General features: G+C 43.5%; 1 protein-coding gene across 2 annotated transcripts in view; it reads left to right on the plus strand.

The window, feature by feature from the left end:
- plod2 (procollagen-lysine, 2-oxoglutarate 5-dioxygenase 2) overlaps positions 1 to 19,312 on the plus strand; it is a 147,487-nt gene that overhangs the window by 58,611 nt on the left and 69,564 nt on the right. For both annotated transcript variants that reach the window (XM_048542003.2, XM_048542004.2), the window contains exon 4: positions 17,070 to 17,233. In XM_048542003.2, the coding sequence (XP_048397960.1) occupies positions 17,070 to 17,233 (164 nt within the window). The remainder of the gene's footprint in view (positions 1 to 17,069; positions 17,234 to 19,312) is intronic.

Here is a 19,312-nt window from a genome sequence, read left to right on the forward strand (position 1 = left end):
CGCTGGCAACGCGTTCCAGGCACCCACCACCCTCTGTGTAAAGAACTTTCCACGCATATCTCCCTTAAACATTCCTCCTCTCACTTTGAGCTCATGACCCCTAGTAATTGAGTCCCCCACTCTGGGGAAAAAGCCTCTTGCTATCCACCCTGTCTATACCCCTCATGATTTTGTAGACCTCAATCAGGTCCCCCCTCAATCTCTGTCTTTCTAATGAAAATAATCCTAATCTACTCAACCTCCCTTCATAGCTAGCACCCTCCACACCAGGCAACATCCTGGTGAACCTCCTCTGCACCCTCTCCAAAGCATCCACATCCTTTTGGTAATGTGGCGACCAGAACTGTGCACAGTATTCCAAATGTGGCCGAACCAAAGTCCTATACAACTGCAACATGACCTGCCAACTCTTGTACTCAATACCCCGCCCAATGAAGGAAAGCATGCCATATGCCTTTTTGACCACCCTATTGACCTGCGTTGTCATCTTCAGGGAACAATGGACCTGAACACCCAGATCTCTCTGTTCATCAATTTTCCCCAGGACTTTTCCATTTACTGTATAGTTCGCCCTTGAATTTGATCTTCCAAAATGCATCACCTCGCATTTGCCCGGATTGAACTCCATCTGCCATTTATCTGCCCAACTCTCCCGTCTATCTATATTCTGCTGTAATTTCTGACAGTCCCCTTCACTATCAGCTATTCCACCAATCTTAGTGTTATCAGCAAACTTGCTGATCAGACCACCTACACCTTCCTCCAGATCATTTACATGTATCACAAACAACAGTGGTCCCAGCACAGATCCCTGTGGAACACCACTGATTACAGGTCTCCAATTTGAGAAACTCCCTTCTACTACTACTGTCTATCTCCTGTTGCCTACCAGTTTTTTATCCATCTAGCTCGCACACCCTGGACCCCATGTGACTTCACTTTCTCCATCAGCCTGCCATGGGGAACCTTATCAAATGCCTTACTGAAGTCCATGTATGTGACATCTACAGCCTTTCCCTCATCAATCAACTTTGTCACGTCCTCAAAGAATTCTGTTAAGTTGGTAAGACATGACCTTCCCTGTACAAAACCATGTTGCCTATCACCAATAAGCCCATTTTCTTCCAAATGGGAATAGATCCTATCCCTCAGTATCTTCTCCAGTAGCTTCCCTACCACTGACGTCAGGCTCACCGGTCAATAATTACCTGGATTATCCTTGCTGCCCTTTTTAAATAACGAGACACATGTGCTGAAGACAGGGGATGGGGAGAAAGGGGTGAGTGATAGGTGGGGATGGAGTCCAGAGAGAGAAAGGTAGTTAGACGCGCAAAGGGATGTATGATGGTAAGGCAGGAAGAAAGAAAAGCTGATCAGAGGAATTATAAATAGATGAAAATGGCTCGGCTGCGCTGAAAGCGGCAAATGTCATGCTAGGGCTTGGACTGTGGGAGTGGGAAAAGGACTGAGAGGAAGCTGTTCAGGTTCTGAAATTATTGAACTCTATTAATCCTCCCATAAAGTATTTGTTGAGACGCTGGAAATCCCTCCCTAACACTCTACCGCCACTAAGAAAGTATTACTACATGTTAATCAGGAAAGTAAATAAATAAATCAGCACAATAACCAAAAGGTGACACGTTTCAGAAAAACAGCTTTCTCTTTGTAAATAAGACAATGGGTTTCTCCTCTATCCAGTATTGGGTACTCATTTTGCATCATGTATTCAGGTTTGCAAAAAGTGGACTGGACTGCACTAGTCTGCCACGTTTAAGTTGGATTAGAATTAGAATTAGGTTTATGGTCATGTAGACTCAAGTTACAAGAGAACAGGAGGACAGTGAAAAGTGTACAATGTCACCCACACATGGTGTCATTTCAGGTGCTTTGTACCTCGGTACAAAATAACGAAGGAAGTTGCACTGCATTACAGATATACATTGTATAAGTTAGGAAAATAAGAAATAAAGCGAAAAATTTAGACATTGCAGCCTTTCAATAAGGGTTTCCATGTGGCCTGACTGGGCTCCACCAGTTCCCGACCAGTAGCATCTTCACCCCAGGTCCACTGGCCACTGTCTCTGCTCCACTCCAGGCCACTAGCCAACCCTGCTCCATTCTGGGTTGCTAGTCATCATCCCTGTTCTGCTGGGGGAAAAAACACGAGACGGGCAAAGAAAGGGAATGGATGAGCTCTGGCTGGAACGTACTACCCCACTACCATCCTATCAGAATGGCAAGAGCCAAGGAAATTTAGTCCCTTGAAAATAAGAAGCCTTCGTGTAATATCTAATTGACTTCTTCTGCCCCCCCCAGACCAGCATCAGTAAAACTTCATCTGGAATCTCTGTACACTGTTACATGCAATTGAGCATTCACTCATTTTATGAAAGTAATATATTACTCCATGCCATGTACACACATTCCCAAGTCAGTATAGATGCAACAGTGTGCCAGTTCTATCCGCACACGTGGGATTTGTTAACAAAAAAAGCATTGAATGATAAGTTGAAACGAATCGCAAGTATAACAGTGGGGGGAAGAAAACTGAAAGAACAGTGGATGCTGGAAATCTGAAAGAAAAACAGACATTGCTGGAAAATCCCAGCAGGCCTGTTTCAAGCCCGATGTCCCTTCTTCAGAACTGATGGTAGCCTGCCCCTCTGATGTTGCTTGGCCTTGCTGTGTTCATCCAGCTTCACACTGTGTTATCTCATTCTCCAGCATCTGCAGTTCCTACTATCTCTGTAGATAGGAAAAGGATGGTTTCTGTACAGAAGATAGGTGGATGGAAGGGGTAAGGAGTAAATGATATATGGAGATAGAGACCAAATAAAGAGAAAAGCAGGTGGGTAAAGGTTAGTCTGGGAGAATGAGTAGCTGCTAATGGAGATTGTTAGGACCTGACAATGGGTTGTTTGTGATAACAGCCCATGTAGTGACGTGACCTGTTGTGTGGGGGTGGGGGATAGCCTGGAGAATGGTGCTCAGGCCCTAGAATTGTTGAATTCAATATTAATTCCAGAAAGCTGCAGGATCACCGAGCGGAAAATGAAGTGGTGTTCCTGCAACATGCACTGAACTTTGCTGGAGCACTGCAGTAAGCCTGAGACACAGATGTTGGCCGGGGAGCAAACCATAATAGTGGCTGGAAATCTGAAACGTAACAGAAAATGCTGCGAAGACTCAGCAGGCCAGCTGGAGATGATGAGCTGAGATGAGGAATTTTTTCAGCCAGCGGATGATGAATCTGTGGAACTCGTTGCCACAGAGGGTTGTGGAGGCAAACTAGAGATCGCATGAAAGACCAAGATAGATAGGTTCATGATTGGTAAGGGGGATCAAGGGTTACAGGGAGAAGGCAGGAGAATGGGGTTGAGTAACCTGTCTGCCATGATTGGCACCAGACTTGATGGGTAGAATGGCCTAACTTTACTCTTGCATCGTATGCCATGATGTGGAGGTGCCAATGTTGGACAGAGGTGGACAAAATCAGAAGTCACACAACACCAGGTTACAGTCCAACAAGCCTATATGAAATTGCAAGCTTTGGGACCGCTGCTCCTTTATCGGGTAAAGATCATCACCTGACGAAGGAGCAATGGTCCAGGAGTTTTGTGACTCCAAATAAACTTGTTAGACTATAACCTGGTGTCATGTGACTTCTGACTTGCACCTTGTTGACTTTGCAGAGTTAATGTTTTATTGCCAGTCCTGCTGAGTTTGTCCTGCAGTTTCTGCTTTTGACCCTGTCGTGTTTGTTGTTGATGGGATCCCTCTTGAGCTCTCTACAACAAATGTTGGAAAGGAATAGCCTGTAGGTGTGGGAGCAGACCCTTGCAGAATTTGCTACTCCCACGTATCCTGTTTTTAGTTGCTGCTTTGCAAGCCAGGCTTGGGAGCAAGCCTGTGGACAGACTGGGTTTCACTGAAGTGATTAGTGATTACTGGTGCGTAGAAAGTGCACAGCATAGTTGAACATGCTAGTGAGATTGATTGTTCTTCCTCTTGGGTGCCTGGAATGGTGTGTTTCTGCCCCTTTCTTGATTCCCACCCCACGTCAATTATATGACTTGGTTACATTTTCCAGTTATGTCTAGCAACGAAAAGTGAGGCTGTCAATATGTGCACAAGTACAGAGCCTGGAAGCCTTCTGACCCTGGTATTAGACCCTTTGCTGTGTATACCTCCATAAGCGGACCAAAGAAATTGAATTCCAAAGATTATTTTAAGAGCGATGTGATGCTCACAGCGCTACACTTGCCTCTGAACATTAGATTGTTTCTGGTATCCCAGCAGCCTGGACGGCTTACAAGAGCCCTGCCAAAAGCTCTATCAGTGGGTTTCACCAGCAACCCTAACTCAAGGAGCATGCCATTATGACCTGATGAGATATAAGGCCAGGAATATCAACTCGTTACCATTGTGATTCTGCACTTCTGCTTACCATAGAAACTGGTCTGTTCCTGTAACTTCGGAAATCCAGACAACCTGGAGCTACACAGTAAGGTGGAAACGAGATGTAGCAAGTAACTGTCCATTTCTTCCTCTTTGCTACACCTGGGAACTGAATTTTTTCCAAGTGCAATAACGTAGCCTTATTCCTCCAACTCAAGAAAGATACTAACATTTACATCATGAGATTTGAAGGGTGACATGGTGTTTAAACACACAGCCCAAAGATCATGAAACAGGGATTTCTTTTTTTAATTTCACTTGCATCAGGAAGCAGAAAGGAATGTGAAGAATAAACAAGGAACTATTTACACTTTACTAATAGAAAACTACAGGGGTTATGCTGAGCTCAGGAATTCCTTCTGTGTGACTGCTTACTCTTCCCGTCCACCCTGTCCCTGCCAAAAATGCTCACTTCCTACCAGCGAGAATCCATTTGACTGCTTCGGCTGCCCGTTACCACTTGCTGGTGGAGGTCCTGGTAAATTGCCCAGCTTCTTTGTCCAGTGCCCTTTATCACCGTTACCACCTTATTGCCAGAGTTCCTGCTAGATATTGACATAGTTTCCTTCTGTGCAGGTGCTTTCTGATTTTACTGTTGAATATCTGATAGTTGGGCAATTTGTTCTGGTACTTTTTTTCCTTCACATCTTTGCTGGGATGATGCTCTTTCCAACTTTTCTACGTCTTGCTTCGGGCTCCAAGCTTGACAGTGAATAAGCTGTCTTTAGTTTGACTTCTGCTAATGCTAGTCATTATTGCAAAAAGGTTTTGTCAGGCTGTCCACAGACAATGCATTTAGGCCTGATCCCTTTGGCTCAGTGTATTAGTGGAGATTGGACATGACCTCTGCTTAGAGCCTAACCTATGGCCTGTAATGTGGCACCTGTATCTTAGTGGCATCGTAGATCTAGGTAAAGTATACAGACTGCAGCGGCTCAAGAAGGCACCTCACCATCACCTTGTCAAGGAGCAACTAGGGATGGGCACTATATTGAATTGAATTTGTTTCATTATCATTTGCCCTTGCTGGGTCAAAATCCTGGAATTTTCCCATTAATGGCATTGCAGGGTTACCTACAGCTCATGGACTGTAGTGTTTTAAAAAGGCAGCCCACCACCACTTTCTCAGGGGGGTCTAAGGATGGGCAATAAATGCTGCCCCAACTAGCCCATGTCCCATGAGCGAAGAGAAGAAATGCTGCACCTATAGTCCAGATTATGTTAATTAATTATGCTAATGATTCTGTTAGCGGTGCATGTTTAACGCAGGATTATGCAGTAATGGATTCCTGTGTTGTCAGCAAGCAAACGTTCCGTAGTACTTCAAAAATGTAGGACTTGAAACCTAAATGTAATTTTTCTTTTCTATGACAATGAAAATGTGTAATAAATGTAGGCATTTTAAGATAGAGAAAGCAACATCTGTGCATTCACATTAAACGATTTGAATAGAATAGTTTCTGAATTAATGATTTATTTATCACTTTTATATAAGTGAATAGTATGTATCATACGCTGAAGAGCTTCAACTGTCGCCACAATCTGGTGCCATTTTGAATAGTTTAAAAACAAAAGTAATTAAAAGATATAAATGAAAGAGAAGCCGAAAGAACTGCAGATGCCGTAAATCAGGACTCAAAAACAGAAGTTGCTGGAAAAGCTCAGCAGGCCTGGCAGCGTCTGTGAAGAGAATCGGAGTTAGCATTTCAGGTCCAATGACCCTTCCTCGGTGCCGCTTCCCCGGTTCTGAGAAAGGATCACCAGACCTGAAACTCCGATTTTTCTCTTCTCAGATGCTGCCAGACCTGCTGAGCTTTTCTAGCCACTCCTATAAAAGAAATAAAGAGAGTCTATCTTCATTCCTCTGCCTCTGTCAAGAGCCGTGAGCTGGCTCGCCAATGACACCTGTGGCACCACCCCTCCTCCACTGCCTCGTTGCCCTCTGTGCTGGAACCACCAACATCAGAGTCATTGCTCTTCAGGTGCCATCCCTTTGTCGCTCAGTCCACCCGCACTGATGCCGTGGCCTGTGCCGAATCTACACTCGCCATACAATGAGGAATTCCCGGCATCACTCCCATCACCACCTCGTTGATAACAGTGTGCCCATGGCTCCACTGCCACCTCACCAACACCAGAAGCACCGCTCTGGGCCTACTGCAACCAGGAGTCCCTGGCTGCGCGGCCAGGCCACTGCTGCTCCACCAAGAGTCTCGTTCGAGCCATTGCTCTCCGAGATATCACCTTCTCCAACAGGAAGGAGGACAGAAGGAAAAGAAGACGAAAAGAATAAGGAAGCAGATGATCAGGAGCAGACAGGCTCAGGAGCCCGAACATGCCTACCTTACCTGTTCCAAGATGGTGGCACACATCTTTGTTGGCTCAAGCTGCAACTATTTGCCATCCCCATACCTACACCCATCCCATTGATCTTTTCAGATGACTCTTACTTAAATACGTTGACTCGACGGAAAACCAGTGGTCAGATTCCAAAAACTGAAAAAGTAAACATCCAGTATTCCACTGCAGCTAATTTTCTTTTGCACAAGTGCCAAAAATAGCTGAAGGGATGGAAGCAGAGAGGTATCATTCAGTAGAATTATTTTCAAATTTGTACCGAGGAAGCATGGAGACATAACTAGAGAAGGCAGTACGGCCTACTTCACCATTTACTAAGAATATGGTGCTGCTGTTTGTGGGCTTAATACTTGCCTGTCTGCCCACCATCACCTTCGACTTTCTCATCTGTCAAAGCTTTAGTTATCTCTCACTTGGATAAGTTTAATGACCCAGCTTCCACTGCTTTCTAGGCAGAGCTACTCCATTGACTAATGATCTTCTGAGAGAAAACATTTCTCCCTCCCTCTGCCTAAAAGGGAGACATCTGATTTTTAAACCATGTCCCCTTCTTCAAATCTCCCACACAAAAGGAAACAGCCTCCCAAGTCCATGCTGTCAAGTACTCTTGGGACCTTGTGCACATCAGTAAGGGTCATCTAAGCAGTCGTCTGAACTTCTATTGGGATAGAGCCAATTGCTTATCAAAACATAAACGCTTCATTCCAGGAATCAACTGAGTGGGCTTTCTCAGAACTGCTTATAATGATGGAGACCAAACCCGTATTCAATACTCCAGACATGAGCTGTCTCACTGTCTTTGTATGCTGACAGTAAAACTTGCCGACTTTAATATTTCATTCCCCTCTCATTCAATCACAACATTCCACTTGCTGCTATTATATGGTAAAGCTTTTTGTGATACATATCCTCTTCGTTGTATAATCTCTCTTTGTTTAAATAGTTTGCTACTTTTCTGATCTTCCTAGCGAATTGGGCACGTTCATAATTTCAAACATTCAATGTTTACTCAGTCACTTTACCAGTCAATATCCCTCTGCCACCTCCTTCTGACAGCTTACTTTCTTACCTATCATGTTGGTCATCAACAAATGTAGCTGCCCTTTCTCCAACTCATTCATGTGGGCTGTTAATGTGTTGAGACTCCAGTGTGGATCCCTATGGCACTCCACTAGATACAGCCACCAACTGTAAAAGACTCATTACCCATTCCTTTTTGCTTCCTAGAATCCCTACAGTGCGGAAGCAGGCATTCAGCCCATCGAGTTCACACCGACCCTCCAGACAGCATTCCTTCAGACCCACCCTATCCCTGTAACCCTGCAAATCCCATGGCTAATACAGGACTGCTGCAGATTCCTGTTAATTAACAAATCCTTTATCCATGCTAGTATCTTGCCCCTACAGCATGTGCTCTTATATTGTGTAATAACATTACCATGGCATCTTATCCAATGCTGTTTGGAAATCCAAGTACGCCACATCCCTTTATCTACTTTTCTTGTTACTTTCTCAAAAGATTAAATTAATTAGTTAGTAATGATTTCCTTTTCACAAAGTCATGTTGACTCTGCCTGATCGTACATGAATTCCAAGGGTTGTGCGCTAAACTTCTTAATAGTGGGTTTTAGTAATTTCCGTCTTACAGATGTTGAGTTAACTGGCCTGTAGTTTCCTGTTTTCCATCTTGCTCCTTTCTTGCACCAATGTGTAACATTAGCTATTTTCAAATCCTTTGGCACCCTTTCAGAATCTAAGGGATTTTAGAAGCTTGTAACTAACACATCATGTACCTTTGTACACACTTCCATTGAGACCCTAAGATGTAGGCTACTGTATCTTGATGACTTTTTAGATTTCAGGTTGAATGCTTCTCCAAGCACCTTTTTACCATTTGTTCATATACTACTGGTTAACTTTTTCTCATACTCTGTTATTTTTCTTTAAACTGATCTTTTGCTGGTTCTTAAAATCTGACAAACCTTTTGACATATCATTAACCTTTGTACAATTGTTGTTTTTGTTTTTATTCTTTATGTTCCTAATTCAGCTTAAAATGATTCGTACTCCTCAAAAAGATACTCTGATTATTTAAGATGGATGTTTCATGGAATTGTATGTATATTTCAGATCACCAGCATATAGAATACATTTCAGAAAGAAGGGAAACCCAGGAATGATTCAAGAAATAATTGGGTGTTATATCTAGGGTCTTTGGAATGTTTACTCAGGATAGATAAAGATTGATCAAATAACCTTCTTTGTTACAATTTTTGTGTGATATCTTTTGATTAAATCACTTAGCCTTAAATGAACCTTAAATGATCGCTGTTATAAAACTTGGCTCATCAGTAGTCTTTTTGGAAGAATGTATTGAAAACAACAAATGCTGGAGATCATTTAGATTCCACATTAGCTTGCTGTCTCTCCATGGATGATGCCTGGCCTACTGTGATCTCCAGCATTTGTTGTTTTCAGTACAGATTCCAGCATCTGGGGTATGTTACCCCTCCTTTTTGGAAGAATATCTGCCATCCTTTAATTGGCCCAGCCTGCAGGTGACTCCAGACAGACAGTAACGTGGTTCACTTTTAATTATCCCTTGAAAGGCCCAGCGAGCCACTCAGCTGATGGGCAAGTAGGAATGGACAGCACATGGTGCCATTGACTGTCATACTGCAGCTCATGAATGAATTTAAAGAAAACTTTAGATAAATCTTATGAGGCCCCCAAGAACAGGACTTGGAATCTGAGTGCCTATGAAAAATAATTGAAAATAAAACACAATTTTGACAGGCCTTTCACTTCTGGTGAACTCAGTTAAGTTATTTTAAAAATAATTACTATGTGGTACCTGAAATGTGCTGCTTTATCACAGTGGAGAGAGGCATTGCATTTTTTGCTTCTTGTTCCTGTGTCTGAAAAGTAAAGCTAGCAGATTCTAATCTCTGCACAGTGCTACAGCTAGGAGCTGTTGTTCAGGCTTGCCTGTTTCTAAGAAAACTATGGATGCTGTAAGTCAGAGTCAAATTGCTGGATAGGCTCAGCAGGTCTGGCATCACCTCTGGAGAGAAGTCAGAGTTAACGTTTCAGGTCCAGTGACCCTTCCTCAGAACTGGTTCTGTGGAAAGATCACTCAACTTGAAATGTTAACTCTGATTTCTCTCCACAGGTGATGCCAGACCTGCTGAGCCTTTCCAGCAATTACTGTTCTTATCTGTTAACTGCTTGATATTTGATGTTTGGAAGGAACGGATTATTCATGAAAAAGAAATGTTTTTGTTTATTTTTCAAGAAACACTGACATTTGGAAGAAACAGGGTAATTGCTGTCATGGAAAATGTCTTCAAAGTTATCGCCTCACTGTCCAGTTTATTACTTTCAGATTAAGTTGCATGTGGATCCAGGACAATGGCCTTTCAAGCAGGGGTTTGGTTTGCTCTGTGAGCCAGATAGCTGGTTTGTGATGCAAATTGACACCAATAGTTTGTGAGCCAGCTGAGGCTATACTCTGCTCCTCAACCTTTCCCTTTGCTTGAGGCAGTGACCCACAGGCTAACCCACCGCTAGTTGTGTCTCTTTCTAACGAGAGAGCAGCCCTAAGGTGCCGTAAGACTGTGGCGACTTTAATTTTCCCCCTTCAAGAGTGATGTCAGGAAGAGGTTATTTACTAGGATTGTGGTGGAAATCTACAATTATCTTCCCAAAAAATCTGTTGAGATTAGAATTCAGGTGATAGTGGCAAAACAAAGATAGATTTTTGTTTGGCAACTGTCTTAAGTATTACAAATTTGTTATAGTTATGTGGGTCCATGATATAGATCAGCCATGATCTAATTGAATTGCGGAATAGGCTTGAGGGGTCAAATGGCCTCCTATTCTTCCTGTGTTCACAAAGAAATTTTGTGGTTGACAGAACCGAGGCTAGATGTTACTGTAGGTAATATTGTTATGTAGTCAGTTTCAACTACTCTTTGCTCTGTTATGCCATTTCATTTATCCTGTTTATGGGATGTGGGCATTGCTGGCTGGTCAGCATTTATTGCCCATCCCTAGTTGCTCCTTGAGAAGGTGGTGGTGAGCTGCCTTCTTGAACCGCTGTCAACCCGCTGTAGATTGACCCCCAATGCTATTCGGGAGGGAATTCCAGGATTTTGACTCAGTGACAGTGAAGGCAGGGTGATATATTTCCAAGTCAGAATGGTGTGTAACTTGGAGCGAATTTGGAGTGCTGGTGTTCCCCTATGTCTACTGCCCATCTCTTTCTCCAGGCCATGGGTGTGGAAGGTGCTGTCACAGGATCTTTGGTGAATTTCTATAGTGCAACTTGATGATACAGACTGCTGTTACTGAGCATTGTTGGACAGTTAAATCAGGGCAACAATGTGAAAAAGAGGCCCTGTTGAACTGACTTTATTCACAAAATAAAAACTGAACAAACTGTGGATACTGTAAATCAGAATCAGAAACAGAAACAGAAATTGCTAGTATGCTCAGCAAGTCTGGCAGTGTTTGTGGAGAGAAATCAGAGTTAACATTTCGGTTGAGTGACTCTTCCTCAGAACTGAGGACCTCCAAGCAGTTATGAGAAAGCATCACTCAAGATGAAACGTTCACTCTGACTTCTCTCCATAGATGCTGCCAGACCTGCTGATCATTTCCAGTAACTTCTGTTCTTGTAACTTTATTTAGACTTCCCCAACAGAGAGTCAGCAGACACAGCAAAATGTACAGATCTTTCAAAACACAGTAATAGCCTCATCCCCATGAACAACTAGGGAAGAGAAATTAATAGATAATAAAATGTGAGGCTGGATGAACACAGCAGGCCAAGCAGCATCTCAGGAGCACAAAAGCTGACGTTTCGGGCCTAGACCCTTCATCAGAGAGGGGGATGGGGGGAGGGAACTGGAATAAATAGGGAGAGAGGGGGAGGCGGACCGAAGATGGAGAGTAAAGAAGATAGGTGGAGAGAGTGTAGGTGGGGAGGTAGGGAGGGGATAGGTCAGTCCAGGGAAGACGGACAGGTCAAGGAGATGGGATGAGGTTAGTAGGTAGCGGGGGGTGCGGCTTGGGGTGGGAGGAAGGGATGGGTGAGAGGAAGAACCAGTTAGGGAGGCAGAGACAGGTTGGACTGGTTTTGGGATGCAGTGGGTGGGGGGGAAGAGCTGGGCTGGTTGTGTGGTGCAGTGGGGGGAGGGGACGAACTGGGCTGGTTTAGGGATGCAGTAGGGGAAGGGGAGATTTTGAAACTGGTGAAGTCCACATTGATACCATATGGCTGCAGGGTTCCCAGGCGGAATATGAGTTGCTGTTCCTGCAACCTTCGGGTGGCATCATTGTGGCACTGCAGGAGACCCATGATGGACATGTCATCAAGAGAATGGGAGGGGGAGTGGAAATGGTTTGCGACTGGGAGGTGCAGTTGTTTTTTGCGAACTGAGCGGAGGTGTTCTGCAAAGCGGTCCCCAAGCCTCCGCGTGGTTTCCCCAATGTAGAGGAAGCCACACCGGGTACAGTGGATGCAGTATACTACATTGGCAGATGTGCAGGTGAACCTCTGCTTGATGTGGAATGTCATCTTGGGGCCTGGGATGGGGGTGAGGGAGGAGGTGTGGGGACAAGTGTAGCATTTCCTGCGGTTGCAGGGGAAGGTGCCGGGTGTGGTGGGGTTGGAGGGCAGTGTGGAGCGAACAAGGGAGTCACGGAGAGAGTGGTCTCTCCGGAAAGCAGACAGGGGAGGGGATGGAGAAATGTCTTGGGTGGTGGGGTCGGATTGTAAATGGCGGAAGTGTCGGAGGATAATGCGTTGTATCCGGAGGTTGGTAGGGTGGTGTGTGAGAACGAGGGGGATCCTCTTGGGGCGGTTGTGGCGGGGGCGGGGTGTGAGGGATGTGTCGCGGGAAATGCGGGAGACGCGGTTAAGGGCGTTCTCGATCACCGTGGGGGGAAAGTTGCGGTCCTTAAAGAACTTGGACATCTGGGATGTGCGGGAGTGGAATGTCTTGTCGTGGGAGCAGATGCGGCGGAGGCGGAGGAATTGGGAATAGGGGATGGAATTTTTGCAGGAGGGTGGGTGGGAGGAGGTGCATTCTAGGTAGCTGTGGGAGTCGGTGGGCTTGAAATGGACATCAGTTACAAGCTGTTGCCTGAGATGGAGACTGAGAGGTCCAGGAAGGTGAGGGATGTGCTGGAGATGGCCCAGGTGAACTGAAGGTTGGGGTGGAAGGTGTTGGTGAAGTGGATGAACTGTTCGAGCTCCTCTGGGGAGCAAGAGGCGGCGCCGATACAGTCATCAATGTACCGGAGGAAGAGGTGGGGTTTGGGGCCTGTGTAGGTGCGGAAGAGGGACTGTTCCACGTAACCTACAAAGAGGCAGGCATGGCTGGGGCCCATGTGGGTGCCCATGGCCACCCCCTTAGTCTGTAGGAAGTGGGAGGAGTCAAAAGAGAAGTTGTTGAGTGTGAGGACGAGTTCAGCTAGGCGGATGAGAGTGTCGGTGGAGGGGGACTGGTCGGGCCTGCGGGACAGGAAGAAGCGGAGGGCCTTGAGGCCATCTCCATGCGGAATGCAGCTTAATAACTGACTTTGCTAGTGATATGCACGTTCTAACAAAGATACAAAAACATCCCACTTTATTGCTAAGATAGCAAGGTGTAGAGCTGGATGAACACAGTAGGCGAAGCAGCATCAGAGGAGCAGGAAGGCTGATGTTTTGGGTCTAGGTTTATTGCTTACTGGTAGCTTCAGCAAATAAAACATCTGCAGAGTCTGACTCAAATGCCTATTTTATATCCTGCTGTAGAATTCTGAAATAATTCTTTATCCATTTTGTAAATTTACAGGGTGTTTGTATGCAGAAGCAAACTAATTTTAAAAATGAAACTACTTGAAGATGAATAGCATTAAAATCCAGTGGGTTTTGCAGGTTGGGAGAGGAACTTGAAGGAATGTATATCTATCAAATAATCTACCATTTTAGGAAGTACTGCTGTCCTGAAACCTCTCTATTGATTTACAGTAACCACTAATTGAAAAATCAAGATTATTCATTATCTGTAACCAGATTTTATCCAAGTCTGTTGATGTCAACTTTGTGAGAAATGCAGACGACATACTGTTTGACTGTTTAAGACTGTTCCAGAAAATAGCTTGTATTTAACAAGCAACATCATCCTTTTGGTTTGTGGTGGAAAGAAAAAATGGAATTACAAGTCAAACTTATTTAATGTTTGACAGATGTTACAGTTGGATATGAACATCTCAATGATGAAATGCTGGGCGTCTGTAAAACTGCAGTATTTCAAGCATCTTCTGTTTTCATTTTCAAAAAGAAGCAACGATCCCATGTGGGACCTAGAACAAAAACAGAAATTGCTGGAAAAGCTCAACAGGCCTGGCATTATCTGTGGTTAGAAAACTGAGTTAATGTTTTGGGTGGAGTGAACCTTCCTCAGAACTCAATTATTTGAAGTGTCAAATTTTCTCCTTTCAAACCTTCCTTGCTCATGTGTGCATATGTGCAGAGCAGGAGTAGGCCATTCAGCCCCGTGAATCTGCTGGGTAAGAACGTAATTTTTGTTATGTAATCTCATTCCTGCCTAGCCTGATAACCTGTCAATGGTAATGCTAGTATTGATTTTCCATTATCCTCGAGAAGATGGTGGTGGCCTGTCTGCTCACTGTAAGAGATGACGAAGAAATGGAAAAGAAATTGTAGCTCTTGTTAACTGAATACCAGTCTCTAATACGATGCTCTGAAAGAACATGCTTCTTTGGCTGCTGTACAATTCCTCAATCCATAAGGATTTTTAAAATAGAAAATGCTAAAAGTACGCACCAAATTGGCTACTTTTTTTTAAAAAGTTTGTATTTCCAGTGCTTATGGTTTTTTTTCCCTTCCCTTTTAAATGTTTTGATGCAAGCTTTGAAAACCTCATAGAACTGATCTGTGCCACTTTCTTGACAGCTGTTGGTGGCTACGTGGCATTGAGCCACAGAGAGCAACCCCTTGTTTATTCATGCATTTTGCACTGAGTTTGTGTTACTTTCGCATTGCAGCCTGGTAAGTTAAGCAGGCTACAATCCTGTCATGTGCAGCTGGTCTTCGAGTGAATTTCCAGTGCTGTGGAAGAGCTTAACTGTTTCAGTAAAAGCAGATAGTGTCACACCTTGTGAATACACGTGCCTTTGTGCCATCAAGACGTCACTGTAGAGGTAATGCATTTATTTGGTTATGATCACTGTCTTCAGAAAAAAGCCGTCCAGTTTTATTGGGCTAGTTAAAATTTGAACTACAGTTTGGATCAATAGGATCAGTGTTGAGGAGACTTTAATTTAGAGTAAGAAGTATTTTTATACACAAGTTGTCATGTTGGATGTTTTGTCATATGACCTAATTCAGTCATAACAAAAACACAGAAATTGCTCATGAAACTCAGCTAGTCTGGCAGCTTCTGTGGAGAGAGAAAGCAATGTTTTGAGTCCAGTGACACTTCTTCAGAAATGAGAGCAGCAAAGAAAAGTTTGCATTTCTGCTGAGGTTGGAGGGTGGTGGGGAAGAGTGAGCAGGTAAGTGGAGACAGCCCAGTGAGTGAAGAAAAGGAGGAGTAGACAGAGGTGTTGTTGATCATAACGAGAAGCTACCTAGATAATGGGGGCTACGAGTGAATGAAATGGATTTGCTGTGCTGTGAGCAACACATGGTAGACAGGACTTAGGATATGGGGTTGGTTAATGGACATGGAAGAAGATGTTTTACATAGCACCACAAAGGCTGGCTCCCATCTCCAAGTCACCTTTTATTTAAACATGCACTGCACATGACACTGACTAATCTAGCACAGAGCTGAGAACCCATGACACTCCTGTTTATATCTGTCAGCCGGTGCTCCCTAATTATTGGGGCTGTTAATCTGTTTCAGTCAGAGAACTCATACTCTTGAGGTTCACCTGGCTGACCTTTTTATAATCACTACAGAGTTCATTCTCTAAAATTATTGAACTCAATATTGAGGCCTGAAAGCTTTAAAGTCCCAAGCAGGATATGAGGCATTCTTTCAGCTTGTGTTGAGCTTTGCTGGAACACAGAAGCAGACCTAAGGGAGAAATGAGACAGTCATTTAGTTATATTGGGTTAACACTTACCTGCCCAATGAATAACCCAGCAGTCTATGATTTTGGCAAAAAGGCACCCACTGGCACCCTCTTATCAAAGATGATGGGCAATATATATTAGCCTTGCCTTTAGGACAAATTATTGTTCCCTCGGAAATTTGCTGTTCTTGCATCAGTCCTGATGGATAAAAGCTTCAACAACATATCTCCTTTTCAATGATAAATTAGGGGAAGATCAAAACTATTGCCATCGGATCTTGGGTAGTTTAATCGTTGTCATCAGTGGGCCTGTGTAATATTCATCTCTACATCAGGCCTTCATCTACTGTCCCTTCTCCTCTTTCTTTCCCGAATAAATGAAACATTGCCCTTTATGACAAGATTACAGTTCTAATTGGGTCGGTTCTGATGCACAGAGCTCGTTTTCTTTCCTCTGTGTCTTTAACAGGTGTGTGTGTGTGTGTGTTGGTATAAATGTGTAAGACCACTTCAGTGAAGGATGAAACGTTATCAGAGATATATGAATTGGTAAGATGATAATGTGGTTGCAGTTGGCAAAGGAACGTCAAAGAATGCACCTGCAAATGATACGTACAATGTTGAGTGCCTTGTTGAACGATTTTATTGTCATGTGTACTGAAATACAATGAAAAGCTTTGTTTGCGAGTGGTACAGGCAGGTCACTTCAAGCAAAGGTTGTACAGAGCAAAAAGGCTTTAGAGGCATACAGGTTACATTGCAGGTCACATTATTTGAGGCTAGAGTGTGTTAGTTGATGTGGAGTTTTGTTTTAGTGCTCATTGTTTCCTTTTTACATTAAACCTATTGGAGTGACCTTTGCTTTGGCAGTTCACAGAAGGCTGGTGCATCACAAAATTCTATCTCCCTGAATAAGCGTCAGTTAGACACCCCAGAGGTGCTGAGAATTATTTTTACTCCCAATTTCATGTATTTGTACTTAAACGTAATTTTCTTTCTTGTAAATTAAACAAATAAAGAGGAACGTTTGAGATTTTCCATCTTGCTTTTTTTCATGTAAGGATATGATACCAAATGGAGGTAAGTGGCTATTGTTAAGATGCGATTATTTGGAAATACACAATGTTAATAAGAATTTGGTGTTTTTTTTTCCCCAGTTATGATGTTCTCTTTGCTGGTGGACCTGAGGAGCTACTGAGCAAGTTCCAACAGTTCAATCACAAAGTGGTATTTGCTGCTGAAGGGCTCATCTGGCCAGATAACAGGCTTGCAGAAAAGTATCCTAAGGTTCGCAGTGGTAAAAGATTTCTTAATTCAGGAGGTAAGATTTTCTCAAAAGTGAGAGAAATATTATGCCATTTCAGACTTTGTACAGACTGAACGGTTCGATCTGAGCACAATTGAGAGGGGCATGGATAGGGTGAATAGCCAAAGCCTTTTTCCCCAGGGTAGAGGAATCCAAAACTAGAGGGCATGGGTTTAAGGGTGAGAGGGGAAAGATTTAAAAGGGGCCACTTTTTCACTCTGAGAATAATGTGTGTGTGGAGTGAGCTGCCAGAGGAAGTGGTGGAGGCTAGTACAATTACAGCATTTAAAACGCATCTGGATGGGCACATGAATAGGAAGGGTTTAGAGGGATGAGGACTAAATGTTGGCTAATGGGACTAGATTTATTTAGGATATCTGGTTGGCATGGGCAAGTTAGACCAAAGGCTCTGTTTCTGTGCTGCACAGCTCTAAGACTCTATGACATGACAGTGGTTCATTTTAAGAAGCTGGGGAACACCATATGAGGGTGGTGATTGTTTTCACAAAAAAAAGATAGTATTCTGAAAACATACTGGAAGAAGATTGGTTTTAACCTCAGGAGCTGGATAGACTGCCTCTTCATATTTGTTTAATTTACAAAAAGGAAATTAACTTCCAAGTTAGAGTACAGATGCATGAAATTGGGAATAAAAATAATTCTCAGCATATCTGGGGTGTCTAACTGACACTTATTCAGGGAGATAGAATTTTGTGATGCTCCTGCTTTCTATGGGCTGGCAAGTCCAGTTTTAGTCAAGGTCTGGTCATGGATGAACACAGCAGGCCAAGCAGCATCAGAGGAGCAGGAAAGCTGACGTTTACACCTTGTTATCTCAGATTCTCCAACATCTGCAGTTTCTGCTGTCTCATCAAGATCTAGCTGGTTTTGAAGAACTTCAGATGATAGCTGAAAACGTGACAGTAAGATGAAAGCTTGAGAAACAAGCAGCTCATCACCAATCTCAGCTGCAGCTGCAGGGTTTTGATTCATTTACATCTTTTTAGTGCTGTTGCTCCTTTAACATTTTACTTTCCTATTTCTCCTCTTTTACCTTGCAATAACTTGACTCTTAAAAGCCTTTCTCACTTCCTTTCCTCCTTTTTCTCTGTATGTTTTTCTCTACTCTCATGCTCTTTGGCAAGGATCTTCTTTACTCTGTGGGACCACCATTAGTATAACTAATGGCACATGTGAGCTCAGTGTCATGGGTTCAGTTCCAGCCTCAGGTGACTCTGTGAAGTTTACACATTTGCCCCTTGACTGCATGAGTTCCTTCTGGGTGCTCTGGCTTCTTCCCACAGCCCAAAGATGTGCATATGTAGGTAGTTTGGCCAAGCTCAATTGACCAGTGTCCAGTGATGTGCTGGACTGGTGGATTAGCCACGGAAAATGCAGGGTCACAGTGATAGCGTAGAGGAATGCCTGCCTGAGAGATAGCCTTCAGAGGGTTGTTGTGGACAGGATGGGCTGAATGGCCTGCTTCCATAATGTAGAAATTCTGTGATTTAATTAGATAAAACAAAAGGAATATGGGATCAATTTGATAATTGACACTCTTCTCCAGTTTTGTAAGTGGATGTTTACTGTTGTCTGGAATAATGGTTCTGAAAGAGTTGATGTTGAAGCTGTATTAAACTGATAGCATCACTGTCTTTGGGAAGAGAGCAAGCAGTCAAGCATGAAACTCGCCAGACTGATGCGTCATCTCTGGGCCCTGATAGCCTCTGTAATGATGCATTACTAGCCAATGCTAATTTGTATTTACAATAAACTACATACCGGCATTAAGACAAACTACCATTTGTTAACACTTAGTGGTAGTTTCTCCTCTATCACTGCTAATTAGAAAAGCCTTTAAATAGTAAGGAGAATTGAGGGTGCTTGAGGTACCTTGAGTGGTAATGTCACTACCTCTGAGACAGGAAGCCTGTGTTCCAGTCCCACCTGCTCCAGATGTGTGTCATAATGTATCGAAATACGTTGAATAAATATATTAGGAGGATTTTGGTGTACCATCACTGCTGGTGTAACTATGTTTGGATAAGTTTAGGCTTATAAGTTTCCGTTGACTTTATTTTGGCACATTGCCCC

Source organism: Stegostoma tigrinum, chromosome 14 (genome assembly GCF_030684315.1).
Source record: "Stegostoma tigrinum isolate sSteTig4 chromosome 14, sSteTig4.hap1, whole genome shotgun sequence".
Taxonomy (NCBI): Eukaryota; Metazoa; Chordata; class Chondrichthyes; order Orectolobiformes; family Stegostomatidae; genus Stegostoma; species Stegostoma tigrinum.